Source organism: Xenopus laevis, chromosome 8S, assembly GCF_017654675.1.
Source record: "Xenopus laevis strain J_2021 chromosome 8S, Xenopus_laevis_v10.1, whole genome shotgun sequence".
NCBI classification, from domain to species: domain Eukaryota; kingdom Metazoa; phylum Chordata; class Amphibia; order Anura; family Pipidae; genus Xenopus; species Xenopus laevis.
In genome coordinates, this window is record NC_054386.1 from 80,421,139 (window position 1) to 80,444,921 (window position 23,783).

A 23,783-nucleotide genomic window follows, 5' to 3' on the forward strand; every position below is an offset into this window, starting at 1 on the left:
ATCGGAAATCATAAATATGATAAACATTATCAAAAAGTGAGGTTACACTTGTCAAAAACAGATGCTATAGGGCTGTTTATTAATATGTTTTGATGCAGAATGCACTGATTTCAATGCTGGTGTGTAATCTGAAACATAATTACTTTTACAGTCTTTTTTAGTAAATGTTATATTGTATATATTGTGTGTTGTGCATTGGTCTCTAAGCTCAGGTAACTGACAGTGGCACAGAGTATGTGCAGTGAATCAGCAGAAAAGAAGATGGGGAGCTACTGGGAGTGTATTCAGAGGCATAGGTCATGACTACAACAGTGTTGTGGTTGCCTTGGGCTGGTACAGAACTCTAAGGTGTAATGTGTCTAGCCAATTTTTGTTGAGCTTTAGTTCTCCTTTAATTAGCATATATAAGCAGAGGTAATAGGCATCTTCTCTAATTCTTTTTTTTTTTTTTTTTGTAACTTAGATTTTTATTGGTTTTACAAAAGTCACATTAAACAATGCAACATTACACTTCTGTAGGTCAGCATATACAATGGATACAGATAAAGGTACAGACAAGCAAATAGATGAAACCAGGAGAGAAACCCAGTACACCACAGTCGTCAGAGTGATTAGATGTGTGCTAAATCGAAATAGAACCGGTACTCTATTTCCGGGACAGACTGTACTAGTGCATTAAATCACCTTCACTAAGTAAAATTATATAACGGCACATCAAGCCTCTCACGCCTAGCTGGTAGATGGGGGGTGGATTCCTTGCGTCCCATTGGCAGCTAAATCTCTCAAATCCCAAATGTCCCAAATATCAGTGAACCGATCCATAGTATTAGATAGCATTGCAATACCTGCTTCGAAGGCTCTATTTGCATTAATTCTAGTCACTATCTCAGATAGAGTCGGTGGCATAGAGTTCTTCCAGTGCGAAGATATGGCTAGGCGGGTTGCAGTCAGAATTTGATTAACCAAGGCTTGACCACATTTACACAGCCGTGGTATAGGTTTACCTAACAGCAAGATGATGGGGTCCATCGGTATTGGACTATGTAGTATACGGCCCAAAAGTTGAGAGATTTCAGTCCACAATGGTTGGATTACTGGGCAATCCCAAAAAATGTGGAGCATGGTGCCCCGAGCTCCACAATTCCTCCAACATAGGGGTGAATGTTGTGGAAACAATTTGTGCAATCTGTCGGGGGTGTAGTACCAACAGGTCAAAATCTTATAGATGTGTTCCTTCTGTCTCATGTGAGCTTTTTCCATGGCATCTGACAGTTATGTATCAGGTTCTCTTTCTGCAGCCTATGTTACCTGTCCTAATGACACAGTGGCCAAAGACATTGGCCAGTATGTATCAGACTGGTTAATATATAATAAAATAACTGCTATAAAATCTTGAGCATGAATGAACATGAGTATAATTTTATCAATTTATTGATTATAGTTCCAATCAATTTTATGCAACCTTGGTAAATAAAACCATTCATTTATACATTATTTTTAAACAACAAATTTTTTTTGAACACAAATGGGAAGATAAGGCACATATTAGACAAACGGCATCATCTCCATACCTCAGAGACCATATTTTAGAGATATTAGTACTGTAGTACATGAACCTAATCATGTAAATCCTTAAATATTGTAGTATTATCATCCCTAAGACCCTGTGTCCTCATGAAAAATACACATTTTATTTTCACAGTGTTGACATTAAAATATCACAGAGAACATAACTTCTGTGTAGTCAAATCAGTAAAGGTGCCACACTTACTTCTGTGTAGAATTGGATACTCAGAAAATAATTTATTATTGGACTGAATACTTTTGGAAGGCACTAAATATATGACATATTTTTGTTATTGCTTCTCTGTAGATGAGGACCTGAATTTTAATTCAGGTTTATAATACTATACTGTTAACTAAAGGACCAGTTGTTTTTTTTTTCATTCAAGAGTTGTATCTATTGATCAAAAAAACACCAAATAAAATATTACTTGGCGATATGTCCTATTTGTATAAATAAGAATATTCAGTCTGTAGTCCTGCATGGAGCTGGGTGAATGGCATTTAGTTATGTATAAGAACTAAACCCATTGTATTCCACAGAGCTTATATTGTTATCTCCTGTGCCTTTTCTCATGTTTTTAGACTGAATGGCTGCCCCATGGCTATACAGAAGCTTATAAAGTTCAGGGCAGGGCAACGATTGCCATCTCTATTATGAAGTAAATCATTTGTAGTGTGCTTTATCTGTTATCTGCTGTGTATCCTGTGCCTATTCTCCTTTTTTACAGCTTGAATGGCTGCCCCCGTGGCTACACAGCAGCATGTTTATATAAATTTAGTAGAGTTTCTGTAGAAAACACAGAACTTTACCGGTGCAGAGCAACAGTACATTATATTTTAATTACTTTGATACACTTTTATTTTTTGGTGTTACTGTTCCTATATGTAACTAGGTAAACTATTTGGACAAAATAAAACATATTTGTTAAAAAGAATAATTAGGCACCCACTGTTTATTTCAGTGACAGTAACCCACTTATTTACTGTGTTCTGTCAAGCTAATAATTATTTTCCTCCCAGGGGTCTTGTGGAGCAAAAGTTAGAAGCCTGTGTAAATATTATACCTCAAATCACCTGCATGTAAATTACACCTTTCTATAAATAATATATATTTTTCCATCAGGTGGGACTGAAACGTCGGATTAAGATGTAAAATCACTTGAATAAATACTATATATATATATATATATATATATACACAAGAGCCATATAAGTGTACCACTTGTTGTAAAATATAAGGATATTAGAAGTCTCCTTAGATTCCATGTCTCAGCCTTTGGCCTCTTTGGTGACTTATAATATTTTATAAAAGGAGGTGCATTATTCAACATATAATGGCGACTTCTTGTTTTAGGTTAGTTGTGTGATTTTATTTCTGCATCTGACTCCATTTTCAGCAGTCAGTCAGGGCCACCATTGTTACAGATGCTACTGCAGTCAAGGGCCCTGTGGCAATAGGAGCCCCCAAAGTCTGATTTCTGTGGTTTGAAGGGGGCAGTGCTTGTGGGGAGTGGATTTGGGCCCCATTCTACTCGTCTGGATCCTTCAGGCCATGGGACCATATGACTAATGGATTAATAACTGGGGCTTCCTGGGGGGTAGGACCCTGCTTACTTAGTAGTATGGGACTTGTGATTCTTAATGGCGACGCAAAGTGCATTTGTTGTTTGGATTTTACAAAGGCTGATCTCATACAGTGACATAGTTACCAGGGCAGAGTATGGCTGTACCCAGGCCCACCATCCCGTGGGGACCTAACCTTGGTTATTGTATCTGCAATATCTTGCTATGGCATCTCCTGTGGTACAAGCCTTAGCGCAGCTGGGCCATGTGCTGTAGCTAAAGGAGAACTAAACCCTAAAAATGAATATGGTCAAAAATGCCATATTTTATATAGTGGATTCATTGCACCAGCCTAAAGTTTCAGCTTGTCAATAGCAGCAATGATCCAGGACTTCAACCTTGTCACAGGGGGTCACCATTTTGGAAACTGTTTGCGACACTCACATGCTCAGTGGGCTCTGAGAAGCTGATAAGAAGCTAAGCTTAGGGGTCGTTGCAAATTATTAAGCAGAAAATGAGGTTGGACTGTAATATAAGCTTATGCTACAGGGCTGATTATTAAATTCTAATGCTATTTGCACTGGTTTCTGAGCAGGTTTAGTAATTATCTGTACTAAGTACTAATCAGCCTTATTTTGTGACATTTCTATTCTGTATAAACATTATATTGTGAGTGGGTCCCTAAGCTCAGTAAGTGACAGCAGCACAGAGCATGTGCAGTGAATCAGCAGAAAAGAAGTTGGGGAGCTACTGGGGCATCTTTGGAGGGACAGATCCTTACAACTAAAGAGCTGTGGTTGGCTTGGGCTGGTAGCCAACATAATGTACATTTCTAGCCTACGTCTTTAGTTAGGTTTTAGTTCTCCTTAAAGCAACTGCTCATAACTGAGGATTTAAAGCCCTTTACTTTTGTGGACTATACTCAGCATGATTGCTGCTCAACTCTAATGGGTATTGTACTGCAACTGGAGAGCTGTATTATTTGAATACAATTATTAAAGTGTTCTGAAGGCAAAATGTTTTACATGCATTAAAGATTTTTTCTGTTTGTATTTTATATACAATTCTATACTGAATTCATGCTAACACATTAGCTCTTTCTTCACAGTTATCCTATATTACATTACTAATAACGGGTAGACAGTGAAACCTCAGTTTTTCATCCCAATTTTTGTTTTTCCTCAATTTACAAATTACAATGACTAATCTCGACGAACTGCCTCCCACCGGCTAGAATGTAAATCGCCAGCGGGATGGCACTCAGAGAGCTTCATTTTCTGAAGCCACCTGAAGTTTCCTGCAACTTTGGGCGACTTCGGAAAACTAAGCGATCTGAGTGCCATCCCGCCGGCGATTTACATTCTAGACGGCGGAAGGCAGTTCAGGGAGATTAGTCGCCTCGAAGAGAAGATTTGATGCCGGGCGACTGATCTCCCCAAATCATTCAGTGCGTGTATGGTGGGAGATAAGCCGACTGATATAGCAGAGGACTTGGATATCGGTCGGTTTGTCAATCAGGCTTAGTGCCTATAAAGGCACCTGAACATCGCCCACTATTAGTGCTGAATCAGATACATGTAGAATTCTATTGTTTCTACCTCTATATATGACAATTCAGCGCAAACAGTTAGTACTGAAATGAACGATTTTTCCTGCGAGATTGTAATTGTAATGTCTATGGCCAATGGCCACCTATAGGGGCAGATTTATCAAAGGTCGAGGTGAATTTTTGAATGAAAAAAATTACAATTTTGAGCTATTTTTTGTGTACTTCGACTAGGGAATAGTCCAAATTCGATTCGAATTTGAAAAAAATGTAAAAATTGGAATATCAAAATTTATCATGTATTGTCTCTTTAAAAATTCAACTTCCACCATTCGCCATCTAAAACCTGCAGAATTGCTGTTTTAGCGTATGAGGGACTTCCTAGAAACTATTTGGAGTTAAAAAAGTTTTTTGGGGGGGGAAATTCAAATTGAATTAGATCGAATGCGCTATTCCTTCGATTTGAACGATTAGAATTCGGCCGAATATGGACCTATTCATTCGAAAATAGACCTATTCAACTTCATCTTTATTTCGGTTGGTCCTTTTGAATTTCGAAGTTTTTTCAATTCAAAATTCGACCCTTGATAAATACGCCCCTAAGAGATGGAAAGCATCCTAAAAAAATATGCATAATTTTTCTAATAAACTAACAGGTGTTCCCAGGCAATGCCCCTAAGATGGTACACTAGGGAGCTGATTTATCATAGAAGGAACCAGGGTCGGACTGGGGGGCCCACCGGGACCGCTCCCCGCCGCCCCCTACTATGAGACGCCGCTCGGCGCTACGTGCATGTGCCGGCGAAAAAGACTACGTTTTTTCTAGAATCCCATTATGTGGGAGAGGGGGTCGGGCCCGGGCACATGAGGGTCGGGGCCCACCGTGTTTTTCCCGGTGTTCCGCCGAGCCAGTCCGACACTGGAAGGAACTGGGGGATCTAGAAAAGTTATCTGAAGTTAGATTTGTTTTTTCTGATATCTGAGGTATCGAACTGACCTATTTATCAAACTCGATATCTAACAGCTGAATTACGCAGTCATTTTTCGTTGGATTGGCACGCGGCTACAAAACGCAGGTGGCAAGTCGGATGCAAACGCAGGCGTCAAAATATAATTGGACTCAATGAAAAGTCGCAGGTAAAAACAACATTACATCCGAGATGACACGAGAGTCCAATATGAACGCAGAAAGCAGCGTCTTCATCCGACAGTCTAACTGTGTAATTTTTACCTGCGACTTTTCGTTGAGTCCAATTATATTTTGACACCTGTGATTGCATCCGACTTGCCACCTGCGTTTCACCGATCCGTCGAAAATGCCGTGGAGTTCAGCCCTAAGTGTGTTTATCATAATGTCTTGCCCGCTCTGTGCAGTTCATGATCAGTGGAGCAATACTGCCCAAAGAGTTCATTGTTAACAGGTTTTCATTACCATTCATTGTCATAAAAATGTTTTTCTTTAAAAAATATAGTGCTACATTTGTTTTGTTGATTTTCCATTTTCTTTGTAGATGATTAAGACCAGATCTTCCAAAGTTTCTGCATTGACAGAATATGTTAAGTGAGGATAAATGTGTTAATTGACAGGCTATGCAGCCATCAGTGTGGTGAAATCTACCCGAGTGCCTGATGATAGAAGTGCTTACAATCTGCTCATGTGCACTTTTGACACAACAAAGTAAAATATCTGAGGACTGCTGTAGTTTCTGTTTACGAACTTTCTTTTGTCTGTGCATTCTTATGAAGTCTGTGAGGTCCTCAGCCTCCCAATAGAGCAGGGGAACCCTCCATACCTGAAATGGGTTGGGGATATTGTTCCAAAATAATATGTTCTGTGCCTTGTTTTGCAGTGGTCTTCCTTTTACTTTTAAAATGTTGTTGTAAGTATTTTTGTTGCATAAAGTGAACGTGCATACTTGTGATCAATAAGGTTACAACTAATTCTGGAACAAATATGTGTTCTTTAGGGTTATGGTGCACAGTATATTACGATGCGTAACCAAGTGTTACGATGCGTAACCAAGCCCAGGTCCCGAGCATTCTGGATAGCAGGTCCCATAACTGTACTATGTGCCATTGGGTAATTCTAAATAAAAAAATTGCCAATTTCAAGAACGAAGTATTCATTTTGGGGGTATAGTTGATGTTAGTTTAACTACTCCTTGATTTTGATTGAGAAATATGTGCATTTTGGCCCCCCACACTGCTCTGCCAGTCCAATCAAATCCAACTAAATAGGTCAGCTATACCGCTCCACATATGCCTTTACTGAAACCCACAACCCCCCTTTTTTTTACTGAAACGTTACCAACAAACATTTGGGGGCCAATTCACTAACTTCGAGTGAAGGATTCGAAGTAAAAAATTTCGAAGTTTTTTTGAGCTACTTCGACCTTCGACTATGGCTTCGAATCGAAGGATTCGTAGTAAAAATCGTTCAACTATTCGATAGTCGAAGTACTGTCTCTTTAAAAAAAACTCCGACCCCCTAGTTCGCCATCTAAAAGCTACCGAAGTCAATGTTAGCCTATGGGGAAGGTCCACATAGGCTTGCCTAACTTTTTTTGATCGAATTTGATCGAATATTTTTTCGTTCGATCGAAGGAATTATCCTTCGATCGAACTATCTACGCTAAATCCTTCGACTTCGATATTCGAAGTCGAAGGATTTTAATTCCTAGTCGAATATCGAGGGTTAATTAACCCTCGATATTCGACCCTTAGTGAATCGGCCCCTTGAACTTGCACCGGAACAATCAGGCAACTGAGATGTTTGGCCAGTCATATAGATGAATTCAGAGGAAAGTAAAGTTGCTTTTTGTTGGCCGATGACTGCCATGTGGTACAGGGTATCAATAGCTGGTAAGACACAACAGCAAAACACTGATCAAGTTGCATAATTGTTAGTGCAATTGGCGGAGGATGCCACACATGCAACAATTCAGCCAATGATACAAGTGTCTCACCATTACAGCATGTGGAAACGGTATGGCTCTTTTTAATGACTTGTGCGATATGTTCAGGTCATGATACAGGCCTATCAGGTAATAAACAGGCCAAGGTATTCCAGAACATCATTCTGCAAGTACCAGAAACAGATATTTATTTTCATTAAAGTCTGAAACTACCCATGTGTAAATGGTGTCACAACCTGTAATGCCCTGGGAGGAGGGAAAGCCCATGTAGGGGTCACTCTATAACATAACCTCAAATACATTTATCCTAAAATCCTTACCTGTTATACAGTACCAGAGATATCAAAAGCTGGGTATTGGTTTAATTTAAAGTTCCCAGTCTAAACATGATGGGCTTCGGGCACTCAGGTCACACAGCAGTGACCATATAAGTAGTAATGGTCATTATATTCTTGGTTCGGTCCATACACTCAGGTAGAGTGCGCGGGTCCATTTTTTGAAAATTCCCATAGGAAAGAATGTAACATGGGTGAGTTTTTATTTATTAAAATCTGAACTCACATTTTGATAAATCTGCCCCTTAATGTAGGTTTCTTTTGTAACATCTTTTTGTAAATGTGCACTGTACCTTTTATAATATTAAATATAAAATACAATAAGTTTGTCTTTCATGCTAAACGAACCTAGCCCGAAAATGAGTAATTGTGAGGCTTAGCCCTCTGCATGCTGAATGGAAATGCTAGTCTGTGTGTATGCGAATTAACCCTTCAGCTGCTGGCGTACTTGTTGAATCAGTAGGAACTAACCCTAACTATAGCGAGAGTGTTTGATACCTTGTTGTATTGTGAGTTATTTCCTTTTAGAGAGAGCGGGGAAATAGTCACATTAGCATATCACATATATTAAAGGAGAAGTAAACCCGTTATTAAAAAAAACCCACCTCCCTACCCTAGAAAGGCCCGCCCGCCTCCCTCCCCCCCAGCCTAGCTGCAACCCCGGTTGGCGTTTGGGGTGCTGTTGTGCTAGTCTAACCTGTGTGCAAGGTGGGTGAAAGACTGAATTAGTGACCCCCTGAAGTCACGTGCAGCACAGTTCAAAATGGTGGATTTTTATTTCCTACCAGAAGCAGTATTATTTTTAACTTTAAAAAATGGTAAATGAATGTTGTTTTTTTAAAGTATAAGAAAACCTTTAAACATTTACTCCATTCCCCAAAATCACATACTTCACGCTCAGCATTCAGTCTAACCTCTTTCGTAGCATAGCACAGATCATCCACTTCCTCTACCAGCATGAAGCTCCTATTCTTTTTTGTTTTCTGAGGCAGTCCCCTTATTTGACTCTCTTTACTGAGCATGACTTAAAAGCCCTGCTGGCAGATAAGGTCCTACTGAGCATGTGCAGCATTTTTTTTTTTTATTTTGCAAGCTCAAGCCTGCCTGGTGATGTCACACATGGGGAGGGGTATACAGATGCCAAGTAGAGAGACTATATCATGGCAGCTCTGTCAGGAAAACAGTGGTGGAAGAGAAACTCTCCCACTCTCAGCATCTGTTTCTCTTCATTCTGTCTTGCAGCAATTGAGTGTCAGATAGTCATTGATGGTTAGATCCATTATGTCTTATAGGGAGGCTTCCTTTCCTAGCAGATGAATTAGAGCTCACTCAAATAACTGATTCCAGTACAAACAAAATAATTTTGCACAAATTCTGCATGTAGAGAGACATGATGTCTGGTGATTTTAATAGTGACCTCTAATATATCTTCTAGGGCTAGGCAAAAGGAGCCCCCCCCCCATAAGATATATTGGATGTACCTGTCAATGAATATCTGACGCCCAACTCGTGCAAGAAAAGAGAATGAAGGAGAAACAGATGCTGAGAGAGGGATAGTGAAGATAAACTTGATTATTTCCGGAACAGTACAGATTTTAATTGATTATATTTAGAATACTTCTTATTTCAGTATGCTGAAGCATATATTAAATTTTTATTTTCCTGATAGGTCCCTTTTAAAGCTAGTAAAGGAGAGTGGCAACGTTATAATTCATTAATGAAAAAAAATAACTCTAGAGAGAAGAACCAGAAAACACTCCTTTATGCCAGAGATTATGAATTAAAAAAAAAGAAAGATACAAAACAGCCATGGTAATAAAATGCAGAGAACAAATATTTTGCTGAAACTTCACTAGACATCACAGGCAGCCATCAATCAGATTTAGAGGTGCCTTTTCAATAATTTAAACAACTGTTCCTATGCTGTAGCACAATCATATAGAATAATAACGTGGCTCCCTATTCCTATATATGTCTAACAAGTATTTTCTGTACATTCAGAAAAAAATGGCACACGAGGTGAAGGAACGATTATAATGCTGGATAACTATCATAGGGTAACAAACAGGTTTCAATTTTACTTTAATATCTAGGCCATCCTTGCTAGAAGCAAATGCCGTAGGATAAAAAAAAAAAACCAGATAAAAGCATGTTTTTATATCACTGCCATAAAGACAGAACATTATTCCTCTTGTGCCTACTAAGTTTGGTACTTATTTACTGGAACTAAAGTAGATGTTCTATAATGTGGTATTTTAAGTGGAAAAGTTGTGACATATACATATCGTATGTGAATCCCTTTAAAACGGAATAAGAGATTTTCTAATAGTGTAGGTGCAACGTTTCCAAGCTGTCATATGAATAAATCCTTAGTCTAGAACTTAAATCATATCCTACAATTGAACTGTAAGTGCTCTACGAACACCCCTATTGTGAGGCTATAGAATGTACCAATCAGTAAGTTCAATGATCAGTTCTACATCTGTCTATTGCTATAGGCTGGAACAAAACATTGTACTTGGGACTTGATTGAATGTAGATGCCTATTGGGACAAGGCATCAACGTTTACCTCCCTGGTGTGCTTAAATATGCCCACAAAGGGGTTGTTCACCTTTAAATTAACTTTTAGTATAATGTAGAGTGGGATATTCTGAGACAATTTGCAATTGGTTTTCATTTTTGATGGTTTTTGAGATAGTGTTTTATTCAGTAACTCTCCAGTTTGCAATTTAAGCCATCCGGTTGCTAGGGTCCTAATTCCCCTAGCAACCATGCAATAATTTGAATAAGAGACCGGAATATGAATAGGAGACGGAGTGAACAGAAAGATGAGTAATATGTATCAATAACTATAAATGTGTTGCCTTACAGATCACTTGTTTTTAGATAGGATCAGTGACCCCCATTTGAAAAGAGTCAGAAGAAGGCAAATAATTCTATGAAGACCAATTGAAAAGTTGCTTAGAATTGGCAGCTCTGTAGCACAGTAAATGTTAACTTAAAAGTGAACCACCCCTTTAGCTAACTCCAGCCTTTAGAATCTATAGAACCGGAGTTAAAATGTTCTTTCTAAGACAATGTCCTGAAATGATAAAACAGAACTGGCATAATATTGAGATTTTGCTCTTGCAACAGCCTCTCCTATCATAATGCAGTCTTTTGGGAGCGAACACTGTAAATAACACACACGACATAACAAAAAGCACAGGCACTGCTATATACATGCTTTTAGAGGGAGAGTTCGGAGTAAACCATGGAGAGCAGCAATATGGAGGACATGGGATCTTCACAGGAAGTGAATGCAAGACAAAGCAGAAATCATGAAGTCATCCATGGTCAAGTTCCTCATAAGCTTATTGGAGCTTTTAAAAGACGTCTCCTGCTCCCTGTTCGACGAGGTACTGCACTGCTCCCTGAGCAGTGACCCTGCGTGCCAACACACGCATGCCTTGCTCTGTAGATCCAAGCCATGCACAGTCCTCTGAAGATACAGATGAGGAAGGCAAAGAAGGGGTGACCTGGGGGCTGTCACGGGAGGCAGGGGCTGGAACAGCAGTTTCCATCATTTCACCAAGGAGTGGAGGCTCCTGAACTTCAGAAGAGATTCCACTACAAAATGCAAAAAAGGAGGGGGAAATGAATAAGCAATTAAAAAAAGAATTGCCCAGTACTAACCATAACTTGTGCAATTAATAATATCCAGCATTTAAGCTTTATTTCCAGCCTGCTCTACAAAAAAGTATCTCCACTGACACAAGCTACATCAAGTAGGATCCCGCTGGGCTATCTAGTCGCAATGATTAGAAGGTCATCCAAGCTCATCAATTTTGCCATGGTGGAATCATCTTTATATATGTTTAGCTTTATACCTCAGGTACCTCCAACTGTTCCATTTTAGACTTTTTAGAATTCTCTGGTACCTTCAAGTCACCTTTTTAAGATGTAAGCCACTCATGGAGAATTGTTAGTCACAGATATAGCACCTTCTCTTTCCTTCACTTCTTTTCCTGAATCTCAGGCAGATTCAGAGGAAGTTGTCGGCATTTCCTAATTAGCATACCCTGGTGATGTCAGTGAGTGACGAGCAGAACTGAGCAACTGCAGCCCCAGCCCCTCCCCCATCTTCTTCTGCGTATAATGGTCTCCATTATATATACCACAAATATTTACAAGCCATTAAACCATTTTACTACCTTTAGGGTCAATGTTTTTTATTTTTTCTCAGTTTTTTCTGTAACTGCCTGCATCCTATGATATACTGCATATCAGTATTAAGTTCCCCAATCCCAAAACAACAGCTGCGGTTCTGTAACTCCCTGTATCTTATGATAAAGTGTTTCTGAACATCAGTATCATGTTCTCTAATCACAAACAGTTGCAGTGCTGTTTGTATTCTGTAACTCCCAGCATCCTACGACACAGTACTTCTGACCATCAGCTTTAAAGGGGTTGTTCACCTTCAAACACTTTTATCAGATCAGTTGGTTTCAGATTGTTCACCAGATATAAAGACTTTTTCCAACTACTTTCTATTTGTGACCGTTTTTATAATATTGAAGTGTAAATGTTTTTTTTCACCTTCTAAAGCATCTCTGGGAGGGGGAGTCACAGACTCTTAACTATTTTAAATTGATACATTTAGTTGATACATTTGTTATCTTTGTCCCTGTTGAGCAAAATCCCTCAGTTTCATTACAGGCAGCTGTTATAATTGATACAATAGTTGCTAATACTCCAGAGATGCTGCTGAGAAATGTGTCAACTAACTATCAACTAATGTAGCAAATTGTAACAGTTCATACTGCACCTGGTTCACTGAGCTGCCAGACTGAGACCCCAGAGACAGAAACATTAAACTTTGAACTCCCTCCCCCCCAATCTTACAGGCATTGCCCCCCTCGCCTCTCCGCGATGTGGTTGTTGGGGTCAAGTCAGGTATTGCCATTCAACGGTGCATGCACAAATCCGCATTGAGACCAGAGGACTACACGCGACTGGGAGCTCGGCTGCACTTCTCTGCATTTAAGGCTCAGAATTTTTAAAGGAGAACTAAACCCTAAAAATTAATAGGGCTAAAATGCAATGTTTTATATACTGAAGTTATTGCACCAACCTAAAGTTTCAGCTTCTTATTAGCAGCAATGATCCAGGACTTCAAACATGTCACAGGGGGGGGTCACCATCTTGGAAAGTGTCTGTGACACTCACATGCTCAGTGGGCTCTGAGCAGCTGTTGAGAAGCTAAGCTTAGGGGTTGTCACAAATTATCAAGCAGAAAATGAGGTTGGTCTGTAATATAAGCTGATGCTACAGGGCTGATTATTAAATTCTGATGCTAGTTGCACTGGTTTCTGTGCTGCCATGTAGTAATTGTCTGTATTAATTACTACTATGTGTACTGTATATTTTGAGTCAGTCGCTAAGCTCAGTAAGTGACAGCAGCACAGAGCATGTGAAGTAAATCATCAGAAAAGAAGATGGGGAGCTACTGGGGCATCTTTGGAGACACAGATCTTTACTGCTAAAGGGCTTTGGTTGTCTGGAGCTGGTACAGAAGCCCAAAACATAATGTACAACATTTCTACCCTACTTCTTTAGTTTAACTTTCCTTGTCCTTTAAAAGGGTTCTTGTAACACTAAAGCACATTGCGGGGAGAGAGGGGGGGCAATGCCTGTGAGATTGGGGGGCTTTTGGTAGGGGGGTTTAGTTCTCCTTTAATGTCAGTCACCACTCTCCTGCTGATAAGTGTATTAGACTCAGGGTAATATGTTTTTAAACACTGTTGTTTTTAAGAGAAGGAACTTTCTGTCTGTATAACAAACGGCATTAATTGTGGGGAAGCAAATCCCCCATGTGCCAGTAGCTTACAGAGAGAGAGAAACACACAGACAGGAAGGTGGGAGGGGTTTTCCTGCTACTGCAGAGTTCAGCCTGTCAGTACTATGACCATTTCCTGTGGGAGCAGAAACATTCCCACCCCTCATTTCACTCTAGTTAAAGTTTTTTTTCTGTAGCTCTGACATAATGATGTTTTTAGGAGGTAAAATTCATTCAAAACTTGTTTTTCCTGCATTATTACATATTTTGAGGAAGGATGAATAATGTAACTGAATAGGAACGTTATATAAAATATCTGGAAAGAGTCTCTGAACTCAAGTTCTCCTCAAGTCGTATTGGTTTGTTCACTTCCCTTTAAAAATAAACATGTGAAATCGATTACTAATCAACATTTCTGCATTTTTACTCTCTTACCTGGACTGCAGCGAAGCAGCCACAGACCCTGAGGTGTTTGCAGATGGGTGGAAAGAGGCGAACATCCTAATTGGAGGGCTAGAAAACAAAGAACACAATTAGAAGAGCGCAATCAAGTGTAGGCAAGGGAAACTACACTACAATGTAAAAACCTGTGAAACCCAAAAATACAAAGACTCGTTTACTTATATACATGCAAGTGTCTTTCAGTTTAGTAAGGTGCAACAACCATTCATTTAAGAGTTTAGCTTTGTCCAGTGCAGTTTTTTTCCACAAATAAATGACTGTTTCTGTAGCCTATCGTCTCACTGTATATTCGTATACTGCTGAGATGACAATAAAGTTTACTTTGTAGCACAGTAGAATTTATTGCCAAATAAGCTTTAAAGGGCACCAATCATAACTAAAAACATTTCACTATGTGAAAGTTCAAGAAATCAGATTGTTAAGATAGCTAGAATTGTTTGTATAATGTAAATCATCAGCTCACTATACCTTCTGCAATATCTCCACTGCAGTTCTAGCTGAGGCAGGCATCTTGGATTTCACTGGCTCCTCCTACCTATATCCTCACAGCTCTGAAATCTCGCACATGCTCAGTTGAAATTCCTTGGTTGCTTAGAAACGTTTCTAAGCTATTTACAAATCAGTAGGAATGCACCGAATCCAGGATTCGGTTTGGGATTCGGCCTTTTTCAGCAGGATTCGGCCGAATCCTTCTGCCTGGCCAAACAGAATCTGAATCCTAATTTGGGGCAGGAAGGGAAATCGCGTGACTTTTTGTCACAAAACAAGGAAGTAAAAAATGTTTTCCCCTTCCCACCCCTAATTTGCATATGCAAATTAGGGTTCGGATTCGGTTTGGTATTCTGCCGAATCTTTCGCAAAGGATTCAGGGGTTCGGTCGAATCCAAAATAGTGGATTCGGTGCATCCCTACAAATCAGTGTTAACAGCTGTTCAATAGTGCTGCCTCCTTCTGGAAGTTAGTGTGTGCCCTTCATTTGCATAATGACATCACCAGCAGGTGACAAGATAGGGAAATCTACTGATACTTCTAGTGGAGGAGTTTACTAAAACAAGGCATTCTGGGTAAAATACTCAGGGCAGTGCTACAATTTGAGCATGCTCGTGAACTTTGCATGTTATAGTCACTGTATGGACTCCCTCAGTGAAAGAACCCATTTGACAAAGTAAGGGATTTTTTAAAACTTGCAGTTTTTTTTTTTTTACAAAAAACTATATATGTAGTTTGATTACATGTTTAGGTTGTACTGGTCAGATTGTTAATATGTGTTTGATTTTGGCTGTGATAGGTGTCCTTTAAATAAATGTGTAATACTTAACTGAAACTGATGTTACATTGCGGTTTATCCCCTTAGACAATAGAAAGTGCCATGGAAATAAGCAGACGCACATAATGTATTTGAGCACTATTGGTGGCAACCTGCTAGCACCTCCCTTTCAAGAGAACAGTTGGGGCAAGAAGAATAATGGAAATTCTGCAAATGGGCTTTTTGACATCGTCACCTTAGGTTGCTAGAAAAATGCAGCGGGCGAAAGCTACTTAGTTTGGCATAATGCTTTTTGATACAAAGGCATGCTTTTTTTGTTACTTTTCATTACCTTAGGACAGAGATCCCCAACCTTTTGAACCCATGAGAAACATTCAGAAGTAAAAGGGTTGGGGAGCAACACTAGCATGAAAACAGGAAATTGTTTCATACATACCGTAATTTCTGTTTCCTGGTCACTTCCATGGCAGCATTCACCAACGGGTTAACTTCCCCCTGCAGGCCAGCGGACAGGACCTCCCACTATCAATTTAAAAGTTCCACCTCTTCCCTTACCCCCTAGTCTCAGTATTAAAGCTGTCCCCTATGAAGGGTGGGAAACTCCCCGGTGAATGCTGCCATGGAAGTGACCAGGAAACAGAAATTACGGTATGTATGAAACAATTTCCTGTTTTCCCTAAGTCACCCATGGTCAGCATTCACCAACGGGACATACCCAAGCTAAAAACAGAGGGCGGGACAAAAAATGCATTTAAACAGAACTTTTAATTTGTGGAAGACATTACAGACTGTAAAACTTTCCTCCCAAATTTAGCTTCCTGGGAAGACAATACATCCAATTTGTAATGTTTAACAAATGTATTTAAAGACGACCATCTTGCCGACTTGCAGATACTCTCTGGCGACTCCCTGGCTTGCGCCGCCCAGGAACTTGCCAATGCCCTGGTAGAATGAGCCTTCAACCCTTTAGGTACTCCTCTTCCTGCCACGTTGTATGCCTTTGCTATGGCCGCCACGATCCAGGAACTAATAGTTCTCTTCGTTGGGGCTTGACCTTTCCTATACCCGTTAGGTATTATGAACAAATGCTCTGATCTCCTCCATGCTTTTGTTCTTTCCATATAAATCTTCACAGCCCTTACTAAATCCAGGGTGTGCCACATCTTTTCCTCTGCAGATCTTGGGTCTGGAAAGAAAGCAGGCAGAATAACCTCTAAGTCCATATGGAACTTGGACATGACCTTTGGAAGGAACCCGAATGCTGGTTTCAACACAACTCGATCTTCAAATATCACTGTATGTGGCTCCGAAACTGACAGAGCTGCCAACTCTCCCACTCTACAGGCTGATGTAACAGCCACTAAAAGAATCACTTTTAGCGTCATATTCCAAACGGAGGCCTTCTCCAATGGTTCAAATGGAGACTCAGACAAGGTCTTCAGGACGAAGGGAAGATCCCATGGGGGCAGACAACTTCTTTTCGTTGGTCTTACCCTTACTAGGGCATTAAAGAATCTTTTCACCAGCGGTCTCTCTGCCCAATTCTTCCCTGTTAATGCCGAAATTGCAGACACCTGACCCCTCAGTGTGCTACAATGCAACCTCTTCTTATACCCCGAAAACAAAAATTCTACCAGCATTGGAGCTGATGGAGACAAAGGGTCTTCTTTTCTCTCTGTAGCAAATTCCACAAACTTCTCCCATACTCTATAGTATTGCTGGGAAGTGCTTGGTTTCCTTGACTTCAACAGAAAGTCTATGACTTCTTCCTTCTGAAACAACTGTGTTAACTTTCCCCTCTCAACCGCCAAGCCATCAAGGCTAGATGATTGTGCCTTTGGATCTGGATTGATCTCTGCGTCAGCCAACCTGGAAAGCTCTGAATCTGCATGGGCTTCTCTATGGCCAGCTTTTGAAGAAGAGGAAACCATGGCCTTCTGGGCCAGAAAGGGATTACCGCAATGGCTTCTGCTCTGTCTTTCCTTATTTTTTTCAAGACTCTCCAAATTAACGGGCATGGTGGAAACACATAAATTTTGCCTTGTGACCAACTTTGACTCAGGCCGTCCACCGCCTCTGCCTCTTTGCAGGGAAACCTTGAAAAGAACCGGTGACACTTCCGGTTTTGTGGGGATGCCATCACATCTATCTCTGGACGCCCCCACTTTCTCACTATGTCTTCGAAAATCCAATCGTGCAGGCTCCATTCCCCTGGGTCCAACATTGTCCGACTGAGGAAGTCGGCCTTCCAATTTTCCTTCCCTGGAAGGTGGACCGCGGTCAACCCTTCTAGCCAACCTTCTGCCCACTGAAATAGTGGTTCTACTTCCTTTAGCAAGGACACGCTTCTGGTGCCCCCCTGCTTTGCTAAATAAGCTACTGCTGTGGTATTGTCCGACATAACCTTTACTTGTCTTCCTTTCAGTAGGTGTGAAAAATATGTGAGGGCTTCTCTTATCGCTCTCAACTCCAGTAGATTTGACGGCACATTTTCTCCTTTCCAAGTGCCCTGAACCACTTCTTCGCCTATGTGGGCTCCCCATCCCATGCTTGACGCATCTGTGGTTAATATCACCCACTCTGGTTCTTCCAACGGCATTCCTCTTGCCAGATTCTTCCGTCTGCACCACCATAACAGGGTCTTCTTTACCTCCTGTGGTACGAACAGCCTCCTCTGTAAATGTAGATGAGGCTGCCTTACATTTCTTAGAAGAAACATCTGTAAGGGTCTTAAGTGCCATCTTGCCCATCTCACTATCTGTATAGTTGCCGACATGGATCCCAGCACTTTCAGACAATGATGCACGGACACTGTCTTTCTTTTCCTGAAATCTTTTATCAAGTCGACCACCTTTACTTGACGCTCCAAGGGAAGACTGACTAAATTTCTGTCTGTTTGAAACAAAGCCCCTAAATATTGTAGGGTCTGAGCGGGAATTAAACTGCTCTTTTCCAGGTTTACTATCCAACCGTGATCTAGCAAAAATTCCTTTACTCTGGCAGTCTGAATCTCTGCTTCTGCCTTTGATCTTGCTACCACCATTATGTCGTCTAGGTAGTGATACACCGCCAAGCCCTCCTTTCTTAATTCCGCTATGAGAGTAACCAATATCTTTGTAAACACCCTCGGGGATTGGGCTAGACCAAACGGAAGACACTTGAATTGAACATGCACATCGTCTATTGCGAATCTTAGATACTTTCTGTGCATCTGTGCGATTGGAACATGAAAATACGCATCTTTTAAATCTATGCTCGTCAGCCAATCTCCTCTTGAAATGACTTGCATGATTGACATTAAGGATTCCATCCTGAATTTTCTCACTTGCAGGAATCTGTTCAGCTTTCTCATATCCAGCACCGGTCTTAATGCGCCTGATGCCTTTTTTACTAAAAAAAGTTTCGAATAAAAACCTGTGTGTCTTTCTTGAGGAGAGACCAACTCTATTGCCCTTGACTCGAACAACTGCTTCAAGTACTCCTGGGCTATTTCTTTGCTTGACTCTGTCTCCTTGACCACAGACCTTATGAAAAAATCTCTTCTGGGTACCGTCTTGAATTCTAGAAAAAACCCTGATTCCACCACGTTTCGTACCCATGTGTCTCGAATGGTTGTGGCCCAGACATGAGAGAAATCGGCTAACCTGCCACCCACCATGTTCTGGGCCCTGCCACCTTCATTGTCGACCGGAAGTAGATGGGGCTGAGGAAAAAAATCCCGGTTTTTTCGCTGCCCCTCTGGAACTTGGATGTCCTGATCTCCAAGAAGATTGCCTGGAATACTCTCTACCAGGCTTGTACTGTTTAGACGTCCTGAATGACTTATCCTTCGGTTTGTTGTAGTTCGTCTCAAAGCGTGGTCTTTTTGCCTGACTCTCTTGTGGCAGAAACACGCTTTTTCCACCTGAGACCTTTTTAATAATTGCGTCGAGCTTCTCTCCAAATAACATCTCACCTTCAAAAGGCAATTGACACAGATTAGTTTTAGAAACTGTATCCGCTGCCCACGTCTTCAGCCATAAAGCCCTTCTGGCTGCCACCGACAGTGCCATAGATCTTGCCGAGAAATGCACTAGGTCTATCGAAGCTTCGGATATGAATTCTGTTGCCATTTTACAATCTGTCAACATCTCTAAAAGCTTTGGTCTCTTTACATTAGAAGATATCGCTTCTCCAAGTTCTGACAACCACACCTTCAAAGCTCTAGACACTGAAGTCAGAGCAACAGCTGGTTTACAGGCTGCCCCTGCGGACCCAAAAGCTTTCCTTAGATTGAACTCTATCTTCTTCTCCATTGGCTCCCTGAAGACTGCCGCATCATCTACTGGAAGTGTTGTCTTCTTAGCCAGCCTCACCACAGCCGCATCCACTTTAGGTGGTGAATCCCAGGTTTTTGAATCCTGTTCGTCAAAAGGATACTTCTTGTTGAATTTCCCTGTTGTCTGAGCCCTTTTCTCAGTCTTCTTCCATTCTGACGCAATTATCTCCTTGATAGACGAATGTACAGGAAAGCATGCGGATTTCTTTTTTGATGATGGAAAGAGTTTATCCGCTGATGACAACTTTGTCATTTCTGTTGGAAAAGTTAGAGTCTGTCTGACTGCTCTTATTAACGGGTCAATCACCGCTAAATCAAATGTTGATTCCTCTTCCGAATCAATCTCGCCCTCCTCTGATCCTGCCTGAGAGAGGACGTCCGAGTCAAATGACAGATCTCCCTCAGATACATCTGAAAAAGACTCCCCCTGTCTTCCATGCTGGTGTCTTGGTCTTTTCTTAGTGCCTGACACCTCCTGGAATCCCTGAATAACTGCCTGTTTTATCACCGAGGCTAAGGATTCCCATTGATTTTCTTGTGAAACAGAGGACCCAGGTTCCTGTTGTTTCTCTGCAGAAATCGTTTTCTCTGGAGACTTGTCTTTTCTTACATCTGTGGCAGGAAGGCTGCATGAAAATAACAACAATGTTAGAAACTGAGCCCTTCATCTCTGCCATATTCTCTCTGACCTCATACATCACCTTTTCCCTTTAGGGTGAGAGGCTTTCCCCGTCATACCAGGTTCCATTGGAAAAACTGGTTAAGAGAATAGATAAAAAAGTAATCAGCCACTGGTCTTAGAATACAAGAAAACTCAGCTGATACCCCCCACGTACCTGTGTGCATAAATGCTCAGCTTAACTGATGGCAAAATGGCACCCACAGGAAGTGTGTATTGCTTTAAATAGGGCAGGTCAGACTCCTGCATAAATCAATGTTTTCCTTTCACTGACTGCCCCACCAATGAAATCAGCCTTCTCCAGGCTAGGACGCTGGAGTTTTAGCGCCAAAAACCGCCTCCATACCTTCTTTTTCCCATTTTGAAATTTTTTGCGCTCTTGCCCTCATCCAAAATGGCCGCCGCGTCACTTCCGCCGCGCCGCGTCACTTCCGGTCCACGGCGATCTCCTCATTCTATAGTAAGCGGCGTGCAGTTAATGGCGCACTCCGTCTTCAGACTTCACCTGACCAGCCCAGCCGGAGGATCAGCCCCAAACATCGCCCAACACGGCCATGCTTCCTCCGCATCCCCCTGACCCGCAGACGGGAGGAGAGACACGGGCATGTAAGTAAGCCCCTGCTGACCCCTTCTCTGGGGAGCTAATATTAGGCCCTTACTGAATCTTGTAGTAGTCCTGTTTCTTCATCCAACAGGCTATCCTCTCCCTGGCCCGGACAGGACAAAAAAGACTAGGGGGTAAGGGAAGAGGTGGAACTTTTAAATTGATAGTGGGAGGTCCTGTCCGCTGGCCTGCAGGGGGAAGTTAACCCGTTGGTGAATGCTGACCATGGGTGACTTAGGGAAAAATGTTCCTGGGGTGCCAAATAAGGGCTGTGATTGGCCATTTAGTAGCCCTTATGTGGATTGTCAACCTACATTGAGGCTCTGTTTGGCAGTACACCTGGTTTTTATGCAACCAAAACTTGCCTCCTATACTGGAATTCAAAATAAGGCACTGCTTTAAGACCACTGGGAGCAACATACAAGGGGTTGGAGAACAACATGTTGCTCACGAACTACAGGTTGGGGATCACTGCCTTAGGATATCAGCCCATGTTAGTACACCTCTACTGTGGTCTGGAAGCCATAAGATTACAGCTTAAACATTTTAATGGTAAAAGTGTTTTGTTCCACTCTAAAACACTTGTTTGTTTGTTTTAAAGGGGAACTATAGCGAAAATGAAAATGTAATATTAGCTTCAGCACACTGAAATAAGAAACTTTGTAAATATAATCAACTAAATATTCTGTACCGTTTCTGAAATAATCAAGTTTATTCTCACTATCCCTCTCTCAGCATCTGTTTCTCTTCATACTGTCTTCATGCAGCAGTTGGGTGTCAGATTTACAGTTGGGGGGGGGGGTTCCTTTCCTATCAGAATGAGCTCTAATACATCTTCTAGGCAAAAGGAGCTCCACTAAGATATATTGGATGTAACTGTCAATAAATATCTGACACCCAATTGCTGCATGAAGACAGAATGAAGAGAAACAGATGCTGAGAGAGGAATAGTAAACATAAACTTGATTATTTCAGAAACAATGCAGAATTTTTAATTGATTGTATTTAGAAAGGTTCTTATTTCAGTATGCTGAAGCTTTCATTTTCGCATTTTCCCCTTTAAGTAAAACGAATCCCCTAAACATTGCTGGTCTCTATAAAAGAAAATCACATAAAATAGCCTGTATGTTGAACACTGTTTCATACAAATAATGCCTTTTCATGAAGATTATACTTCATAGAGAAGCAGAAAAGGGAGCACAGACCAATAATTATTAAAGTGTTTGCAAGTTCAGCAACTGAATAATTGAGAACCCTTATATCAAAATCTCAACTTGAACACTGGTGTGTATATATATATATATATATATATATATATATATATATATGGCTTTTCAATAACATACCAAAAGTTAACTGAAAAGTGAATCACCCATTTAAAAGAAACCAATTGTATCGGCTGAAGAAAGTAACCCAGTGAAGTAGTGTTGATAAGATTTATATTGGGTTATGTGCACTCAGGTTGCACAAAAGATTTTCTTGTCAAGATTATTTAAAACAACAAAAAAAAAACAGCACGTGCAGCTTGGTCACATTTACTAAGATGCTGAATCTTGCAACTTGCCAATCTTGCAGAATGCTTCCTAAAATAATGACAGATCCCAATGACCCCCAGATCTCTGCCTTCTATCAGCCATGTCTTCTGACTGAGATCATCTGTACTACTTTCAGATTTTCCAACAATTGGGTTCTTTCCTTTTGTCTGGTTCCTTTCGAAATGAAGTTAAGGTAAATACTAGGTACATTTATGGCAAACAGATATGTATTAAAGTTTGAGTGTGTGTGTGTCTTTATAAAAAAAAAACATATGTGGAAAATCGCATATCCAAAGTGTTGCCATTAGCAGATACCTGTACCTTTACTCTACTAGTTCTCTATACAAATGTGTTGTTAGTTTGCAATTATTTTAAAGAAGATTTAAACGGCCCCTATAGTCATCAGTCAAAACACTGTGAGTTGTGCATGTGAGAATTTGTAGGTTTGCATTTCGGCAACACCTGGGGGGCTGGTAGTTGTAACACCCCTGCATTCAGAAGTCAAACACTAGTTGGGTGTATGATCATTTGTGAGTTTCATTTTCTACAATGATTGGAGGTATGGTAGCTAGAGAGGAGATTGGTATATTTCTTTCCACATGCAGCCTTTAGGACATGGGATCAATGCAATAACAGTAATTCAATCTTTGAGGATGGAGGAAAAGAGCATAGAAATCCCTGCAATAACCACAATAAGCAGTTGGTATAGAAGGACACCTATGATTTCTACAGAGTACATATCTATGAATATTACACCAATCTGTCTCTCTATTAATAGTTTTTTTTTGCAGTGTCACTTTCACATACAGATATTATGCTCCCAGAGCTTTAAAAACCACATTGTCTCATATCCTTACTTTTGCAAACAGCGTGCTCCAGTTCGCCTAAAGTTGTATGGGCTCCCACGGTATCCCTGGTACTCCTGGTTAGAGCTAAATGGATTCTGCACAACATCCTTTAAAAAGACATTAAAAAGAAAATTACACCACAGAAGATAACATTTTATACATAACATACAATTATATCCACAGATGGTTGCCATCATCTGTACTACATCCCCACCACTATTTTTTAAATAAAGAAGCTTTAGAGATTCTTTTCGTTAACATATGGATCTTTACACTGTTAGCCATATTTTTTTAACTTTTATAATTATTTTTCGACTAGTTCCTGT

The 23,783-nt window shown here is 40.6% G+C and overlaps 3 protein-coding genes across 4 annotated transcripts in view; 1 reads left to right on the forward strand and 2 right to left on the reverse strand.

The window, feature by feature from the left end:
• Positions 1 to 714: 714 nt before the first annotated feature.
• On the forward strand, positions 715 to 6,618 carry LOC108700566 (protein CutA homolog). Its single transcript, XM_041574683.1, has 2 exons — positions 715 to 1,381; positions 6,379 to 6,618. The coding sequence occupies exons 1-2, from the start codon at positions 1,259 to 1,261 to the stop codon at positions 6,499 to 6,501; spliced, it is 246 nt and encodes an 81-aa protein (XP_041430617.1). The 5' UTR covers positions 715 to 1,258; the 3' UTR covers positions 6,502 to 6,618.
• A 3,051-nt stretch (positions 6,619 to 9,669) lies between these two features.
• phf1.S (PHD finger protein 1 S homeolog) overlaps positions 9,670 to 23,783 on the reverse strand; it is a 28,036-nt gene continuing 13,922 nt past the window's right edge. The window contains exons 13-15 of one of the 2 annotated variants that reach the window (XM_018233196.2): positions 23,467 to 23,564; positions 14,180 to 14,257; positions 9,670 to 11,535 (exon numbers count right to left, since the gene is read on the reverse strand). In XM_018233196.2, coding sequence (XP_018088685.1) covers positions 11,292 to 11,535; positions 14,180 to 14,257; positions 23,467 to 23,564 — 420 coding nt within the window. In that variant the 3' untranslated portion in view covers positions 9,670 to 11,291. Of the gene's footprint in view, positions 11,536 to 14,179; positions 14,258 to 23,466; positions 23,565 to 23,783 lie in introns of those variants that run through there. The other variant, XR_001932964.2, reaches the window with a different exon arrangement.
• LOC121397765 lies at positions 15,898 to 21,327 on the reverse strand. The gene is made up of 2 exons (XM_041575212.1): positions 20,493 to 21,327; positions 15,898 to 20,417 (listed from the first exon to the last, which is right to left on the reverse strand). Exon 2 carries the CDS (start codon positions 19,070 to 19,072, stop codon positions 16,238 to 16,240), a length of 2,835 nt encoding a protein of 944 aa, XP_041431146.1. The 5' UTR covers positions 19,073 to 20,417; positions 20,493 to 21,327; the 3' UTR covers positions 15,898 to 16,237.

What these genes read in the sequence shown, in the direction of transcription:
- LOC108700566 (XM_041574683.1), top strand. Translation starts at nt 1,259, where the DNA reads ATGGCATCTGACAGTTATGTATCAGGTTCTCTTTCTGCAGCCTATGTT. An exon ending in TAATATATAATAAAATAACT is followed by an intron (nt 1,382 to 6,378) that starts GCTATAAAATCT and finishes GGACTGCTGTAG; the next exon opens with TTTCTGTTTACGAACTTTCT.
- LOC121397765 (XM_041575212.1), bottom strand. Translation starts at nt 19,072, where the DNA reads ATGGGTACGAAACGTGGTGGAATCAGGGTTTTTTCTAGAATTCAAGAC.